The sequence below is a fragment of the Mesocricetus auratus genome, unplaced genomic scaffold (assembly GCF_017639785.1).
Source record: "Mesocricetus auratus isolate SY011 unplaced genomic scaffold, BCM_Maur_2.0 Super-Scaffold_100011, whole genome shotgun sequence".
Classification (NCBI taxonomy): Eukaryota; Metazoa; Chordata; class Mammalia; order Rodentia; family Cricetidae; genus Mesocricetus; species Mesocricetus auratus.
The window spans coordinates 14,891,287-14,909,712 of record NW_024429195.1 but is presented as its reverse complement, the minus strand read 5'-3'; the positions used below and the strand labels follow the sequence as shown (position 1 = coordinate 14,909,712).

The following is an 18,426-nucleotide window of genomic DNA, read 5'->3' as shown; positions in this document are numbered from 1 at the left end:
AACTTGTGGTGACGATTTCAGGGACAGTCTTGTTTGCTCATTGTCACCAACCCCCATAGAACATCTTCAGAAGTCTCCAATTCTTAGAAACCCCAGACTCTGTCCCCTTAAAGGTTTCAGAAGCAAATCATCTCTCCTCTAGTATTCTTTCTCTTTTCTGATGATTCATTCTTCTAACAGACCTTACAAACAATATTGTAAAAGGCTAGTTTTCATCTTTTGCTCTCCGATTTTTGTGGTTTCAATGCTGAATGTCCCCCAGAGGCTCATGTATTTGAACACCTGGCCCCCATCTGTAGGTACTGCTCAGGAAAGCTGTGGAAGATTTAAGGGGTGCAACTTCACTGAAGAAAGTGAGGGCCAAAATGGAGACTCTATAACCCAGCCTTACTTCCTATGAGTTGTCACATGGTTTCTGCCCCCTCACTGCAGACAGTGTGACCAGCCACTCAGGATCCCCTGCAGTCATGCCTTTTCTTGCACGATGGGCTGTAGTCACTCAAACTGTGAGTCAGAGCAACCCCTCCTCCATTGCCTCTTCTCAGGTATGATGTCACAGCACAAAGAAAAGTAACAAATACAGCCATATTCCCTGAGGAAGTTTTCTGCCCACATTGTTCTTCTTAATCCTGTGTTGATTGTAAAGAGTTTTATGTATAGTATTTAAAATTAAACCTTATATAATTCTTAAATAAATTGTCTTTTTTAACAGTCCACTCTGCCATGAGAGCAACAATCAAACCCCATATTTGCAGATAAGGACATGGCAAAATTATCCTATGAAACTAGGCTTATGGAAAAATTATCTATCAATAGTATGGGGAAAGTGACTTTTCCAGGCAGACAAGGAGCCAAGCCATAAGATAGAAGGCTACAAGGTAATAGAAAAACAAGAGTTGTAAAGAAAAGCAATGGGGTTAAAGAAACATGGCCTCAAGCACGTGTTTCAAGGCATCCCTGTATAGCTCCCTAAACCAATTTCTACATTTTGTCTTCTCACTCAGCCTTGGTCCTCCACACCTGACACCAAAGCTTTCCCTAGTGCTTTCCAATAATGTGAGTTTCCAACTATTGCCTTTGTAGATCTCTTGCTGGTATAGGAAGTTACAACCATCCCGGAGCCAAGGAAGGAGCTGGGATGACCACGTTTGTGTGTATCCTTCTGAAAGCACAGCTTGTAATGTCCCATCAGCAGGGCAAGACAGAGACCCAAATCCTATGCTTCTGCTACTCAGCCCTGCTGACCATCTCTCCTGGAGTTTCTAAACTCTCTCTTTGGGGTTCCGGTAGTGGCAGTATTTGTATTATGGTTGACTGGCATTGGCCGTTTCCCAACTTTTCCTTCGAGGCTGTCTGTCCTACAACAGTGGGTCTGGCACTGGTGCCCAGTGGAGGCAAGGAAGCTTCTGGAAACACTGCAGGACATTTGGCTTTGGAGTGCCATGCAGTCTACTCACACTCAGGTAAGATTGGTGGCCACACGATGATAAATCAATATTACTGCCTCTCTAAACAGAGGTGAGGCAATGGCCTACAGCTGGGGTTTTCCATAATTACCACCCACAGGACTTCAGGCAATACCGTGGCTTTAGTTTTATTTTTCATGCTCCCTTGCTATTCCTGAAATACCCTGGAACAAAAACTGACTTGGCAAAACCTCACTCACCCCATCAGACCTGGTATCCACGGGGGAGCAGCAGCCAAGCTTGCGCGAGCTTGGGAAGCAATGAAAAGCCACCCTGCCCCAGCACTTTTTAATAAAATCATAGTGTGTTTTCTTAAGAAGGCTTTCTAAAATGTTTTCATATGCATGATATTTATTAGGTGGAATACCTTCTGAGCCACTAAAAAATACAGGCAAACTTAATGAATGAAAAAGGCACACTCTAATCTTAGGAGAAAGTCTGCAGATGCATTAACTGGCTTTCAATGGCCTGTCCCAGATAAAGCTATCTTGATACACTTTGGGCAACACATGCTTTTAGGCTCTGGAGTTGCAAGCTTGCTGTTCACAAAGATGGATTGTAGGCATTCTCTGCTCATGTCGTCCACATTTTTTTTTTGTTTTTACAATCAAAGATTTTCTTTAAATATCCCCGCCTCCCTGTCTCCACCTGAGCAAGAGGGGCCAGCTGCTACTCAGCCCACTGGCTCTCATCTGTGATCAGGCTGGATGGATGACTAGAAGCTACCAAGTTCAATGGCTGCCACTAACCCTGGTCTAGGTTTCCAGGGCCATACTAGTACCTCTGTGTATCTATACACATCGGGGTGGAACCTGCCTCCGTTTTCCTCCCCTGGGAAGTTCACCTGCCTGTAGATAAATAAATCATATAAACAACCAAGCAGAAGAATTAACCGCCCTCTTCCAGACGGGGAGAAAGCTTTCTGCATAGCTGACCACCCCCTTAAGAGCTTCCTTCTAGCTCTGGAAATGCTATAACCTAAAACGTGGTTCAATACTGGCATCCTGTGGCCAGAGGTATTCATCAGATCTCTAGAAATCTCACATCCTTGGGCTAAGAGGCTAGAAACGCTCTCTGGCTGTCTGTGCCAACCAGCCCTGCACCGGTTTCTGAACGATGTCTGCTTACAACTTCTGGAAACAGTCCTAGCCAGGTGCATTTTGTCAGACTGTCACATTTTCCCAAGGTTAATCCATTCACTCATATTAAGATAAAAAAACAAAAAGAAAAAAAAAACAAAAATAGCACAACATTAAAACTAGACAATTCACCAAGCAAAGCAACATGATATTAAACTACCAAACGAACTGCTTCAACAAGCAAGGCTCTCTTGCCTCCAAGCTCATGCGGAGATTTCTCTCTAACAGAAACGTCTTTAGAGGAAGGGTCCAGTACTGCTGCAAGACACTCTTGTTTTGTCTCTGTGCGTTTTGTTTTGGCCAACGGCTGCAAACATACTTGCTACTGCAGCAATAAATATTATGCGTTTTCTTTATTTTACTACAAGAACGCTGCCTAAGAGGAAACTCAAACAGAATTACAGAGGACTGTTGTTTTTCCCCAGTCCCTTTCAAGGCGTCAATAAAGATGAAGAGCTGCGGTGGTGGTTACAGTTTAAAGCAGAACGGCTGTGTCCCAGGCAAGACATCAGAGCGTCCCGGAGAACCGAGCCACCATCGTGGGTCTCCTCCACCGCAATCCATTCCACCAACAACGGCTGACACTAAATTCAGCGGCCTTGGCGATGTTCAAAACATCATTAGAAGCAGAAAAATAGCAAAAGCTCCAAAATTACATGAGCAGAACGGCAACCAAGGAAGATCATGTATGAAAATGCTGGATCTAAACTGACCGAGTGGCTGCTAGCGCACCTGTGGTAGAGAGGAGAGACCGGCTCGTACTGGCTGACTGAGCAGGGAAGGACAGAAATCCTCCTAGGTCGGACAAAATGGGGACTGGCCCTTTCTTCACTCCAGCTCTGTCCCTCTCAAAGGCTGCTGGCTCTTTCTTCTAAAAGTTGGACTTTCTTTCGTGCTCAAGGTCTCTTTGTGTACTTCAATCTCAAAGAAGACTCCCAACTCAACCCTAAACTGTAGCAAGAAGCCAAGTGACACTAATCCTAAATATTATAACAAAATTTCTCCTCCCTTCAGATCTATAGTCCAGTGTCTCCAATAGAGAAAACCTAACTAACTAAATATGTCTTACAGAAAAATAAATACAGCTTTGCAGGTTACAGAGATTATACAGGTACTCTGGGAATCAGCATATTTCCGTTAGCCTTGAAATCCTGATTTACATAGCAGCATTTCTTTCCAGAATAGTGTTGCCAGCTAGGAAGTTAAATCGGAATACAAATAGTAGTAGAAAATCCAAAGTAGCCAAATGCCAATTCAGTTGGTAAGGAGTCCTGACAATACTTTAAAACGGCTGGTTTCTAATATGTGTTCTTAGAATATATTAGAGAATCAGCAAATAAATCTTTTGCTTGTTGTTTTGTACCAAACCTTGCTTGTTGAAAAAATTTCCCATAAATCTCCAGACTTCCAGTTTGGGTTTTTATATTTTTGGGAACTTCATATCTGTATTTACATTATTTCTCTCTCCCTAACCACCAACTCCTACAGTGTCACAACTCTTTTTTAAATGTATGACTTCTTTAATTGTTCTTTTTGTATACACATGTACGTTAACACACTGAGTCCATTGAGTGGGGATGGTATGTAAATCCGTATAGGGCTGGACTGGGGCTTGGCCTGGGAAAAGGCTAATCCTCCCCTGTCTTCAGCCTGTTGCTCTTCATCCTGGGATGGGGCCTTGCAGGACTTCCTCTATTGCTTTGGCATGTCACCCCATGCTGACATTCTGCAGTTCTTTTTCAGGTGACCAGATTGTTGAGATTTCATAGTTATAGAGCTTCAAGTTCATGTCCTCCCTTGGACTTTTAAGATTAGCCATGGTATGACATACAAATGAACTTTGGGAGCCCACTCCACATGGAGGGATGCTCTCTCAGCCTGGACACATGGGGAAGGGCCTAGGTCCTGCCCTAGATGAGATGACAGTCTTATCCTCCCTGGGGAATGATGTGGGGATTGGACTGGGAGTGGGGGGCTGGGAGTGGGGGTGGGACTGGTGGAGGAAGAAGCAGGAAGCTGGGATTGACATTTGAAGCATGTATGTTTCTAATTTAAATAAAAAACATACCTAAAAAAAAAGATTAGCCATGGTAAACTAAGTAAATTAACACCAAATAGAAAACAAAAAAAAGGAATTTGTATTCTAAACTCACCAAACCCATAAACAACAGCATATCTGGTCTTGAAAATACATTTTATGTAACTTAACCCTTGTCACTATCACAAAACACCAGACTTAAATCAGGGAAATTTTATTTAAGCTGATGTGCCCTTCCTGTGTCAAGGGTCACGAGGACTAATCCAATGATGGGTATTTAGCTGAATTTGTCACTTGAAACTGGGTTTATTTGGAACAATTAGATGATCGAGGACTGCATTTAGAAAGGTATTTTTTTAACCCTAGTCTTTTGTTCTGTGGATTTCTCAGCATCCTTGCCCTCTAGAAGCAATAGAACTATCACCATCAGAGCAGTAATGAATCCAAACCTAGGACTGAAATGTCCCAGGAAGGAAAAGGGCCAACAAACCATGAAGATGCATGGACTGAAACTTTTGAAGCCATGAGCCCAAATAAGGTTTTCATCCTCTAAGTTGTTCTTGATCTTATATTTTGTCATAGTGATGGAAATCTAACACAGTGAGTATTGATGTCCAGCAAATGTGAGTTCAAATCCTAGTTCTAACACTTAAGACTCTGCATTCCTACTTCTAAATTCTCCCTCTTGATGAACCTGGGCTTCCTCACCTGGTGGAAACAGACTCTTGGACGTGCGTCCTTGGAGATTGATCTGAGAGGCTGAAGCTGGGAAAAGGGATCATAAGCTCCCCTGTCCCCAAGGCTCTTCCAAAGCACCCTTCTGACCAAGGGATCCTGTGCATTTCCCCTCCACATCTTAACTGGCTGCCAGTTGAACCAGCTTTTCCTCCTTAGTGCCTTTAACTTCCTCTTGGTCCTGCTAATGTCCTCATCACTATCACTGAAGAAACCAGCCATGCCTTGTTCTTTGTCTCCAGCCTCAACCTTCCATCCTCAGCACCCAGCATCAAAGGCAACCATCTGAGTTTGAGCCCTTGCTCTTTTTTTCTTACAATCACATGACTTGTAAGACTGATGGGAATCCTCTGGTGACATAACTCAAAATCTACATACTAGGGGCAATGATTTTTACTGCTTCCAACGGTTGTTAGAACTGACAGTGGTCATGCTTGTGCAATCATGTAGAAACTATACAGGAAATGCGAGCTGTTATTCTCTTCATGGATTTTGCTGTTACCAGAACCCTCTGCAGCTCCCTTTTCCTAACAAGATAGTATTGTGGCCATGATGATTAAGACATTTGCAGGTACCCACCTCACTCACCAAGAAATCTTACCATCATTAATTTTGTGCTATCATAGTCACTAGACTTCACTCAACCCAGGAAAACAATCATTATGTCACTAAGGGATTTAAAAGAGCAGTTGAGGCTGTTTACAGTACTGAAAAAAAAACTTTGCCTAAAGAAGCTAGTCTCAAAACTGCCAGTGACTACAACCACCCAAATTAAATACCCAACATGATTCAATAGGGGCTGCACTCTGAATGACCTGACTGTCTTTCTCCTTAGAGCTGCAATTAAAATACAGTAACTCACTTTAATAACAATTGTGCCACATGTAGTTTTAAACTTTAATAAGAGTTTGCATATTGGATGTGTGCACCTTTATGGGTTTTCTATAACATGATCTTTTGCTGGGTCAAAGATGCTTAAAAGTCTTACCTGATAATTGTCTGAACCACGTGGGCTTCTTATCCCAGACAATGAAGAGATAATATGCAGGGACTCCTGTCAGTGTGATAAGGAAGCCGATCCCAGTGCTAAATGGGTCCGAGTAGAGGGAGAGAGCAACCATGAAGAAGCAGGTGAAGGAAAACAACGCTGGGATGAACAGAGGCACCTGCAACACAGCCGAAAGCAGCAGCGTCATACAAGTTCAAGAGACCAGAGACGGAGGGTACTAGCTACATGACCAGCCGGTAGGCCCCAACCCGTTTAGGCAGCCAAACCCCTCCAAGCAGCACAGAGCATGCATTAGGTGTGGGCTCTTAGCTATAACTTGTTTTAGAATATTTGAACCAAGTCTCAGGCTAGGAAAAGGTGTTTCCTAGTGGAGGATCTACTCAAATTCTTTCACTAGCAATGCCTCGTTATAATTTGCGTTTTCCATCTTGAAAGATGGGTTATTAGATGATTAGGATTAGAACCCATTTTCACATGGAGTCAAGAGCTCCATGTTAACGCCTCTCCATGAATACTGATTTCCTGTTGAGAGTCACACTCCCACCTGATGGGAATAAAACAGGCCAACTCCTAGCCAGCAACTAATAAAGATGCTTCAAGCATGTGGCAATGGATACAATCAGAAACAAGTCCCAATTGCATGACTGGCAGCACTATCAGTGTTGTGTCTTAAAAGCAAACAGTGGGATAGCATTGACCCATGGACAGCTGGGGCTGAGGAGATGACAAACCTTCCCTACAGCCCTACCACCGGAAGACGCTGGTTACAGTAAATGGTCATCCTACTTGGCGGCAAGCTCTCCCTTTGCTATTTCATGTTTCTTTAGTGAGGTGGTTCTCAACCGTCCTCATGCCGAGACTCTTTTTTGCAGCTCCTTATGTTGTGATGACCCCAACCGTAAAGCTTTGTAGTTGCTACTTCATAACTGTAATTCTGCTACTGCTATGAACCATAATGTAATTATCAGTGTCTTCCTATGGGTTTAGGAGATCCATGTGAAAGGTCACTTGACCTCCAGGTTCCCCAGGTTGAGAACCATTGCTTTAGAGTATATAGAGGGAACTACTACAATGTCAACAAGTTAAAACACTTACTAATCTGTAAAGCTGCACCCCTTCCCAGTTACAGCTAATGATGTACTTTCTTTCACAGCCCAGCTGTGTCAACAACTGGGTAAGAATACAGACAGGGGCATTCCACCCTTTGAATACACGAAGCCATGCATGAAAACCCAATGAAAAAGTTCTGAACAGATAAAAATCGTGATGAATTCACTATATCATACTTAAAAATGCATATACTTTCCCTAAGTCAAGTATTATTAGCAAGTGCTTCCTGCACCAGTTAAATATTTGACACTGCAGGACCCCACCCCCAACCTCCCCATCATCAAGTTATGACAAGAAGAGGTCTAGGTATTAGGAGAGAGATTTATGTAAACCCAACAAGATGGCTGAGGTTACCTTGAAAGGACGACGCATATCTGGGCGTTTGTATCGCAGATAAATCAACCCAGCAACTGCCAGCCCCATAAAAAGCCACCTGGCAAAACTGAGGAAGTTGAGAAGACTGTAGAGGTCTCCGGAGAAGAGCATTATCATCGTCAAAGGATGCTGGCGGTAGAGGAGAGGAGACAAGGTAAGTGCACAGAACTAAGAAGGAGCAGGCGATAGCATTGTAAGTGTCCTTCCAATGGTTATTTAGAATGAGAAGCCGCCACTCTGACAGAAGCCAGATTCCACAAACTTCTTTCCCATGTTGTGTTCTTCTGCTGCAACTAAGCCTCAGTTGGAGGATGCTGTCATCAGCCCATTTCAGTTGGAACTTTATGTGAATCTGCTCTTTTGTTACTTTGTCAGTTCCTTTCTTTTTGCTGACGAGGAAAAATGTATTTTGCTGTGTGTGTGTGTGTGTGTGTGTGTGTGTGTGTGTTCATCCATATTCAGGTGCACATGTACATAAATGCAGGTATGTTTATAAATGCATGTGAAGGCCAGAGGACAAACTTGGCTATTGTTTTCAGCCTGTTATTCCTCAGGTAACCTCTACCCTGTGAGATGGGGTCTCTCATTGGCCTAGAACTGTCTCTGCCTCCCCAGCACTGGGATTATGAACACAAGCCACCATGCCAGCATTTTTAAAAACCTGGTTCTGGGGGACTAAACTCAGGTTCTCACGCTGTCAAGGTTAGCACCGTATACCAGATTCATCTTACCCTAGACAATGTGCTTCCAAAGAATAAAAAGAGAAAAAACAGACATTCAGTCATTCAAGATCAATGTAGAATCAATTGTTGGTAAGTGCCCATCTTAGATATTAAATGCAGACTCTACTAGAAAACCCAAGGGATGCTCTGAGGTGACTTCTGAGATGTTCCTGGGATCCACACAGGGGATACCACCACGTGGGGGTGAATCTTTTGGTTACTGAATGCAAAACATTGACCTTTTCCTGCTCTAGGTCAACTCCCCCTTTGTGCTAACTGCATGTGACCCTCGAGACCAGGAAAGAACTAAGCCTAGAGACTAGCAGAGCAAACCTCTGCAGTGAAACTGCCAAGGACGGCCTGACTGATAGCAGATGCTTCAATGAAAGCCCTCTTCACGGAATAATACATCCTGTTCCCACAAGTGACGTTAGCCTTAGATTCCTCCCGGAGTGTGTGCGCACTTTAAAAAGAAATTTCAGGGAAACATTCTGAAGCAAATTAAATGCACAGAGAAGAAAAAATGTTCAATGCTTCCTAGGGCACTCTCGACAGCACATTCCAGTTGAGAAAAAAAAATGTTACTAAAATAAAATTGACTATAGCATTGCCAATGGGTATTTGAGGGCTCTTACACCTTTTACAGTCTTTTGTAACCCACATTTCACAAATATTGTTCCCGGCATAGAGAATTCCATAGCCTCGATTTACATGTGGGCTTTTCCTTTCTTCTCTGTAAGGCTGGCTCGCACAGGTCTCAGTTACAATCGGAGAACCATTTCACTGCTTAGTGTTTTATCTGTGCTTTGGATTCTGTTGCGTGTGTCTCATTACGACGGGGCCAGGAGGAGACACCAGGAAATGCTTGCACAGTCTGCTTTTATGTGAGCTCTGGTCAGTAGCTGAGACTGTGTCCTTGTGGTCTTTCCTTTGAGGTTCTCTGCCAAGGAAAGGAGCCACAGTCCTCACGTCCCACATTATACCTTGCAATTTTTTCCCCACGGTGAAAGAGAAGTGAGGTGAGGCATACCCAGGGCATCCTGTACACATCAGAAACGCGGAGTCAAAGGAAGCCAGGGCAAAATCCCTGGCCTCCCAAACATGGTACACCCAGTTCCAACTGATTACTGTTGGTAATTTAGGATTCCTGTTCCCATTGCCTCTTGGCCAAAGGCTTTGTGAGGTGCTGTCTACATATGCTTATTAGTGTGCATTACCAAAACAATAACAGCTGGCAGAGGAGTGTGCTTGTGGACATGAATCATGGAGAGGATTTCCGGAAGGTGCCCTTCTCGGGATGCAACATAGAACAGCCTGGTGGGAGAAAAATGTGGAAGGTGTTGACTATATGGAATCAATCATTCAAAAAGGAAATAGGCGGAAACCCCCAAAGCAATATGCATGCATCTTTCTCACACTCAACATGTTGGCACTCTTAGCTGGTCATTCGCAGACAAAGGGCACACTTCCTCCTAAGTCTCCTTTGAAGACATGCAATTCCTGGGGCGTTATCTTTTTCTGCCTTAAGGAAAAGCAATAGCAGCATCTCACTGAGTGGAGCTTTTCCTACACACAAAGAGCTGCTGGCAAAGTCTGTTCCAGACTGCTAGTGTCAACCTAGCATACATGCATTGCACACACATGTACACACATGTGGCATTCACGTCTCTCTGATTTAGATTGTAACGTAAGGCAACAAAAGAGATTTTCCTACCAGCAAACAAAACAAACGGGTTACAGATGGTGGGGTGGTTATTTCTGCTTTCTACTTTACTCTTTTTCGTGGCACCTTCAGGAAAACAAAAGACTTTATCGCCAGAAATAAAAGCTGTTATTAGACCTTGTAGACAGACTCTTAAAAACTGCTCAGAGTGGGCTATGTGTAGACACGCAGCGCCCTCTACTGGACAGAATCAAACATGCGTCACTTGAATCTGCTACAAACTTGCACATATCCCTTTAAAAACAACAGGTTTGGAGGTACTATTGCTTTTCTCTTTAAAAGTTATCCTTATCACATCCAATCTCTAAAACAGAAATGTGTTTCTGAAAATACATGAACTCGCTCACCTGGAGACAGCGAACACGCCACCGTTCATGGAGCCGAAGCAGGAGAGGGCAACAAAGATCGGGACTGCTAATGAGAAATTTCCCAGCAGCCGCTCGGAGAAGGTCTGGGGAAAGAAAGAACGGAGCAAATTAATGCTTTCCCAGAAAGTGGAATAAAATGAAACAATTTAGGCCAAACTTGCTCTTTGACTTTCTATTAGCCTGGTGCTACGTGAATGTTTTATAATCCCGCTTTTAGGTTAGGGTCAAACTGACTCCACAGACAATCATCAGAAGCAGGTACCATGGCATTGCTTGTCTCAGACCTGTGGGCAAAGGTCTAAACAGTCGCCTTCTCTCTCCCTTCAAAGCAACGATCCATTTACTGAATCTTTATCAACTATGATGTATAACGTCTCTGGCTCTGATCAGAGGAAGAGGCTCGATTCGGAAATTCTACTTTTAGAGACAGAGATGGTTCTGCACAACACCTGCCCTGTAGCCCAGAAAGTCGCCTATTTATGATGGGGTATAGATACGCCGTCACAAGAGTTACAGGTATTTGTTTCACATACCAACCCTGGTGCTAGACGATAAAACAAGACAACAGACAAGCTGATCCTTTATGGCATGCCAATGAGCGGGTCTGCACCGTTCTTTACCCGAGTAAAGCCATACCAGCTGAACCTGTTTAAGGAGTTGCCCCACCCCCCACCCTGGGAAGCTGTCATTTCCTTCCAGGGTTCCCTGTAAAAAGCTAGAACACAATTCCAATCCTGACAAGTGACAGGAAATATAAAAGGTAGAAAAAGTTTTGCGATTTCCTCTAGGCTGCCACACGTGCAGCCCTGTACATTTCTATGAAGGATACACTTTTTTTTTAATGTATGATTTTTTTTTCATTGTCCTTGATGCAGCTGGGGCTATGCAATTAACAGACCCCATTATGCTCTCCAAAAATTAGTGCTGCCCTTTGCCTAGAAAGGTGAGGCAACTCACCAGACACCCAGACACTTTATACACGTCACTACCCAATAGCATGCCTATCAGTGGACAAAGCTCTTTTCATACAGTGAACACATACGTTGGTTCACACAAAATGAGATAATTATCCCCTGTGGGTGTTGTCGATAGGAAGCCATCCTATTTTAAAAGGAATTGACTGACATTCATGGATGGGAATGTCACTGGAAGCTTTTAATTTTTCACCCTTCCTGCTTTTGAGTTAATGAGTGAATTCTTTCTTACAAGCTAAAATGTTCAAGCAAATTAAAAGTCTGTATGACAGAAAAGCAGATCTTCGTGAACAAGTATGATATGTGTTATATGTATATATTTCTTAGGGAGTTACAAAGCACACTGGCATCTTCAAGTATTACAGCAACATCTCTTTAACATCTAACTGCCTAGTTGTACCCAAATTTATGAATACTCCAATGCCACTATTCCAAGGTTATGCTAGACATAGATCATCATGGTCCACCTGGAATTTCTAGAATGATAATTTGGAGAGAGGATTCAAGTCAACATTTGAAGAGTTTGTAATGAGAAATGAGCAGAGTGTGTCGCACTTTGCAAATCAAAACCTGCATTTATTTACATTCAGTAACTACCCAGCTGTCCTTAGAGACATGCTGGGGAAGTAATCCTTCCTCCTAAGGAAGTCTTGATGGAGTTTCAAGCAGCTACATGTGGAAATGTTTTCTAGGAGATTAAAGTCAAAACGAAGAGGATCTATGGCAGAGGTTAGCTGTGTCATATGGTACACCCCAAGCAAGATGGGCTCAAAATTTTCAGAGCATTATCTTTCGGGTCCAGAAAAGGTTACTGACTTCTAAGACACGTTCTCCTGGAGGGAATCACTACGAAGCTCCATCAACTCATTAGCCTAAATTTGAACCGGCCCGATTTTAATGTGGACTTACCACCGCCACAGCATTGGATAGCAACAACTCCTCAGCGCTGATGGTCGTAAAATAGGCCACGTTTGTTAGCACGTAGCCAATTGTGATGATGGCCATGGAGATGCAGATCGCAAGGGGGATGTTTCTGAAATACACAGACATTACCCATGAGTCACTATGCATTCTCTGCTATCAAAGAATGTAGAAGACTGATTCCAGTGAAGGATGTCATGGCCTTGGCCATGACTGAAGGCTCTGTTGGCATATGGAGGGACATTTTATCAGCACAAAGTATCTTTGAAATTTAATGATTTTTAAATGGAGGCAGGTATTTTGTATAACTTGTCTATTGTTTCATCCCCAAATACACAGGTGTGTCCCTTTGTTCGTTGAATGTTATCACCATGCTTCTACTAACCTCTCAGTCACCTGGAAGGCTTGTTAAAGCATGGGCACTGAGCATATATCCCTGAGCTTCTGATTCAAGGGGATCAGAATTGCTTCTATGTTGCCAAGTGACCCTGATGCTGCTCACTGGGGACCACATACGTTTCTACTATTAATCCACTGTACTGACAGCTTTTTAAACAGAGTCCTCCAATGCATCTTTCATATTCAGAGTTTTCCCTTAGGCAGCTTGTGGCGCCAACAAGTGAAGACTTTTGGAAGCAAGAGAGTAGGGTGCATCTATCTTCATGAAATGATGGCGATAAGAGTTTCTGTATGGAAGAGAAGTGTTCACAATAATGAGTACTCTGCATGGCCCTGCTGTGAGTTCAGAGGACTCTCAAGATCATGAGCATCTAATAAAGCAGCCGTGCAGATAATCCCATGAAATTAGAGGTGACGTGCTGTGAAGTATGGACGACTGGACAGTGCTGACACTGTGTGGCCTCGAGAAGCACCCTGCACCAATGCAATATTATGTCTTCATTTAATGCAGAGGGGAAGCCAGGGAGCCACTGACCCTCATAATTTGATTCCATGTTACCGATACACATTACTTGCTTAACATAATCGCCTCTTCAAACACTTTCTAGTTCAGGCAACTTAAACCTTCAACGCCCTGCACAAAAGCTGGTCTTTTTTTTTTCTAGCCATCCTACTATCAGCCAGAGGTTCCTACTAGCCACCCAGAGGTTCCCCCTGCTGGGTGCCACTAGTGAAGACCTCAATATAATTTCTTCCAAGATGAGAATACAGTTCAGAACCAGGAGGGGAAAGGCACAGCCGGCCTCACTGGCCAGGCTAGATGTGTTTAACACACTGAGTCCCAGCTCATTATACTGAATGGCAATATTCCCTGTTGAGAACAGGCAAAAGGAGCTGGTCAGCAAGTGCCATTCATTATGCTGCTTGCAGCCTGACACTTGCCCTGATCCCCAAAGCCGTCAGCCTTGACCTCTAAATCCTGGCCTCTGAACATGAAAGTAGCAGATGTTCTCTATCCCCGGTATGAAGAGGGTCCGGGGGAATTTCCCGTGAGCACCCTGACAGACCTTGCCAGCTGTAATTGATATGTGATAAATTTAGATCGAAATAAAAAAAATAAATCTACCTGGCCAATGAAATACAAGGGGTGTGGTGCAATGAAAGACGAATTCTGTTTCTCTGAAAGCCTGGATGACATTGCAAAGGGGTAAGCAGGAAGAGACAAGGTGTAGATTCCCCTTCTCGCTCCTTCATGACTTATGTGGGACTTGGGTTACTTCAGCTGGTACAGTAGCCCACTGGAGACTACATGCTTTGGGTAAAGGAAAATGGACATACAAAGGAGGGGACGAACAGACCCTACATTCCTTCCAAGCACAGGGCTGATTAAGATATGATAAGACTCTATTAATCAAACTGAGGTGATAGTGCTCAGTGCAGTGGGGTGACTAACTTTCACAAGATAAGGAATATGGTCACTGCTGTGTAACAAGTCTTTTGTTCAGTGAAGATTTGCCGCTCAGACTGATTTGATAAAAAAGCTGATTGGCTGGTAGCCAGGCAAGAATGATAGACAGGACAATCGAACTAGGAGAATGATGTGAGAGGAAGTGTGGAGTCAGAGGAGACACCAGCCAGCTGTCAAGGAAGCAGGACGGTTAGAAAATGCAGTAACAAGCATAGATAAGAAATACGGGTTAATTTAATGTAAGAGCTGCTTAGTAACAAGCCTGAGCTATCGACTAAGCCTTTATAATTTATTTGAAGTCTCCCAGTCAGTTATTTGGGAAGTGGCTGCTGGTTATTTGGGAGCAGGTGGTCAGGATAGGAAAACTCTGCCTACAGGTCATACCATATAATGCTGAAAAGTAGCAGAAAAACACACTTGAAACTTTCAACTATGGTCCTCTCAGCCAAAAACTGAGTTTCCTAGCCCTGTATCTCAAAGCCAGACCCCTGCAGCCTCCCTTTCTCGGTATGTGTCTCAGTGGGGCTTTCAGTACTATCTTACCAGAGGGCAGGCTTAGCTAACCCAGCCTTCTATCTTATTGTCCTTCTTTCTCGGGTGGCCACGGACAAACATACCAGCAGCAGTCATAGCTACTGGGCGGCTACTGGCCCCAACCTTCTATTAAGTATTCCACATATCTGCCTCATTCTGTCCTTGGAAATCTCTGTAAGCTGGAAACATCAGCATTATTTATGAAGAAATGGAGTCTTTTGAGTTTAGATAACTGTTCAAGGACACCTAGCAGGTGAGTGAAATCCAGGAATCGACAGTGTGCATGGCCTAACCTGAAATCGGGGCATTTTTAACCCTGAAGTATGTATCACACAAGTGTGGCTTCCTCAGCTCTATTAAGTTCATGGAAATTAGCCGTAGAATATTAAGTGAGTTGAGAAAGTCTCATCAAGACTACATTTCTCACAGTATACATGTAAAGGGAGGAGAAACATTCAGAGATTCTTAACATGTTTCTGTAGAGGACAAATTGTAGTGTCGGGAAAGTGTCCTCAGATACGTTATCATTTTATGGAGCTGATAGTTTACTGCTATTACTGTTGTTGTTGTTATTATTATTTAAAAGAAAAAACCTTCACTCGATGAATTTCCCCAGACATCTTTGTGTACAAAAGGGGAAAGAGTCAGCATGCTTGTCAAATAAATCGTAATGAGTGGAGCCAAATATGATAGGTAGCTATTTGGGAGGGGCAACCACAGGTACCTGAAATATGACCCAAAGAATGAGATAGTATATTGTGGAGTACAATAAGCCATGATTCTCTCTAATTATATCAAATGAATCCATAGGAATCAGAGACACTGTGGCTACAGAGTCACTAGCGTCACTGACCAGGTTCCTCTCCACTTTGAAGGAAGGGGAAGGGATGGGGCAGATTCTGTGGTTGCCTTGCTGTAAACAGCATCAATTTACAATAGCAAGTTGCTGACCTGATCGGGGCTGGGCACTGTGTGGTTAAGTTCTGTTTACAAGTGTCAAAGCCAAGGAACCACCGGGTGAGCTGATAAAAGCTATTAGGCCATGCCAGAGTGATCTTTCTGCGCGCTTTAGATACAGAGGGCAGATAAGCACTGTTAGGAACCCAAGAGGAAGGCCAGTGGCTCGGGCAATGAAAGGAATTAGAGGAAGGAGCACCAAGGCCACGGGTGTCTCAGGGCTTCCAAATTACTGAGAGGTGGACACCCATGCTAAACGGCAACCAAAGCCTTAGCTTTTTGATGAACACGAATGAGACACCTGGAAACCCTCCTCTTTCTCGAGTGTTTGAATATGTTTGCTATGATGAACAAAACATAAATTTAGTGAAAACAGGTCCCTCACCCTCAAGAGCCTTCCGTCATTACATATGCCTTTTCCTATTACCAGAAAATGAGTGTGTGCATGATGTGTTTAATAGCTGAAAATTGTCTTTAAAAATGTCTCAGATAATCTTCCCACTTCTTCATTTAAGTTGGCATCTCCAGCCATTCTGGCACACAAGGAAGAATGTTTGATTCTTGGAAACTACTAAACTGAAAGTCTGAAATGCCTGTTCTGGAGATCCTTTTGCATTTCTTTTTGTTATGGCTTAATGGCTTGTTTTCCAAAAGTGATGGGAGGGTATTTGTCTTTTAAGAATCTGCATAGCCCCCACGAAGACACTTGATACTGAAGTCGATGTGCTGCATTCCGGATCATTGTGAAATAATACATAAAGTGAATAAATAAAATGCACAATAGTCTGTTTAAGTAGGAGGTAACTCCCATATTCTTTTAAACAGAGAGGCCTAGGCTAACAGGGGTTAGTGAAATGGATCAAGGTCCCAGAAGCACTGAATGGAGAGCTGGAACTCAAACCCAACCTCCCAGGTGCTTTGAACTCCTCATCTTGACTGTTTAGTGCTGACTTTTATCTCAAGTTCAAGATCCATGAGGTCCTGGTATGTCAACAGATGCACATTGTGTTTATGTAAAAAAAAAATCCATTATCAGGCCAATTGTTCTACTCCACATCTGATGCCGTGCATGTGTGACTATAAATCCAACTTAAAGTGGATAATCTGCTAATTATGTTAGCATTAACTACCAGAAAGACTGTTTCCAGAATTTCAGTTTAGCCAGAAGGAGCTACTGCTGTAAAACCAGAATGAGTAAACCTAGCTTGATGGTGTAGTCCTTCAAGAAAACAGCAAAGTTAATGGGAGTTTTGGTACTCAGATGACCAAAGTAAAGCCCTAATCATCTGAATTTAGGATAGCCCAAGACTGTTTCATAACATGGACAAAATCCCTGAAGACTGTTGTGACCCAAGCCTTTTAATCTCCCCAGTCACCATGATGACCTAGAGCTCACTGCCCCTCATGTTTTCTCCCCAGTCACCATGAGGATCTAGAACTCACTAAGCCCTAGGTATGTGCTTTATATTGGAGATATGATCCAGGACACAGTGGTAGATAATAAAGTTATTAAAAAACAAATAAACACACATACAACCTACTCTCATATACTCTGGAAACTTCTAAGTGGTTCATGTTTCAACTTTCTATTTAGAATGCTTTAATATTTCAAAGTATGTATTTGGCATTCAGGGAAAGAAAGGACAAAAAAGTTGTGATCAAGAAGAACAAACTTCTTAATGTAAAAAGCAAAAAGAAAGTAGGTAAATAAATAAAGGAAAACTAGCACTTTTCAAGGATTTTTAAAAGTCTGCTGGGAAATGGGCCTTAGGGATTATGTACTTGAAATGCAGCCATGCTTCACTGCAACATAAAGTATTTATAATTATATTAAGTACCTTCCAATTCTAACTATTTATTTTAGAGACACACTTGTTTCAGATTTTTTTTCTATAGTGACTTTGAAAGGTTTATCATTTTTTTTCACAGATTTGACTAGGAAATAATTCAAACATCATTAACTCTCTCTTAAGGATTCAACAACTTGCTTTTTAGAGTTATCATTTCTTTTATTGTCACTGTTATTAATTTTTTAAATCTTCAGACTATGGTTGCATATGGCAGACCAAATATTAATAAGCTTATTTCAAGGAAAATCTTCACACATTTCATACATATGACATTATGCTATGTTATTCATGTTTCCCGAGCCTTGTTCGTAGCAATATCTTCAGCAACCCCAGATGTTGGACTGTCCCACGTGGCCATGTCCTCACTCACTTTTAGCAAAGGGGGGGGAGGAATTAGTGACAGTTAGTGACAATTTTCTACGGTTCCATTCATATGCATCTCCTATTTTTTTCGGGGATTTTTTTTTCCTAATTGTCATTTATGGTAGTGTTGCTACATCTCTAGTTATTCATTAAGAGTGGGAATGGGTTATTAAAACATACAAACGAAACACATTTGAGGACATGCAGAAAGCAACTGCGAAGGTGTAGTTTGACACTAAACACTAAAAGAAAACAACAACAGCAACAAAAAAAAA

The 18,426-nt window shown here is 42.7% G+C and overlaps 1 protein-coding gene across 2 annotated transcripts in view; it reads right to left on the bottom strand.

Moving 5' to 3' along the window:
* The window catches only part of Slc7a11 (solute carrier family 7 member 11), a 78,965-nt gene that overhangs the window by 7,922 nt on the left and 52,617 nt on the right, over positions 1-18,426 (bottom strand). For both annotated transcript variants that reach the window (XM_040754450.1, XM_040754451.1), the window contains exons 7-11: positions 12,569-12,692; positions 10,665-10,768; positions 9,812-9,908; positions 7,852-8,001; positions 6,367-6,544 (exon numbers count right to left, since the gene is read on the bottom strand). In XM_040754450.1, the coding sequence (XP_040610384.1) occupies positions 6,367-6,544; positions 7,852-8,001; positions 9,812-9,908; positions 10,665-10,768; positions 12,569-12,692 (653 nt within the window). The remainder of the gene's footprint in view (positions 1-6,366; positions 6,545-7,851; positions 8,002-9,811; positions 9,909-10,664; positions 10,769-12,568; positions 12,693-18,426) is intronic.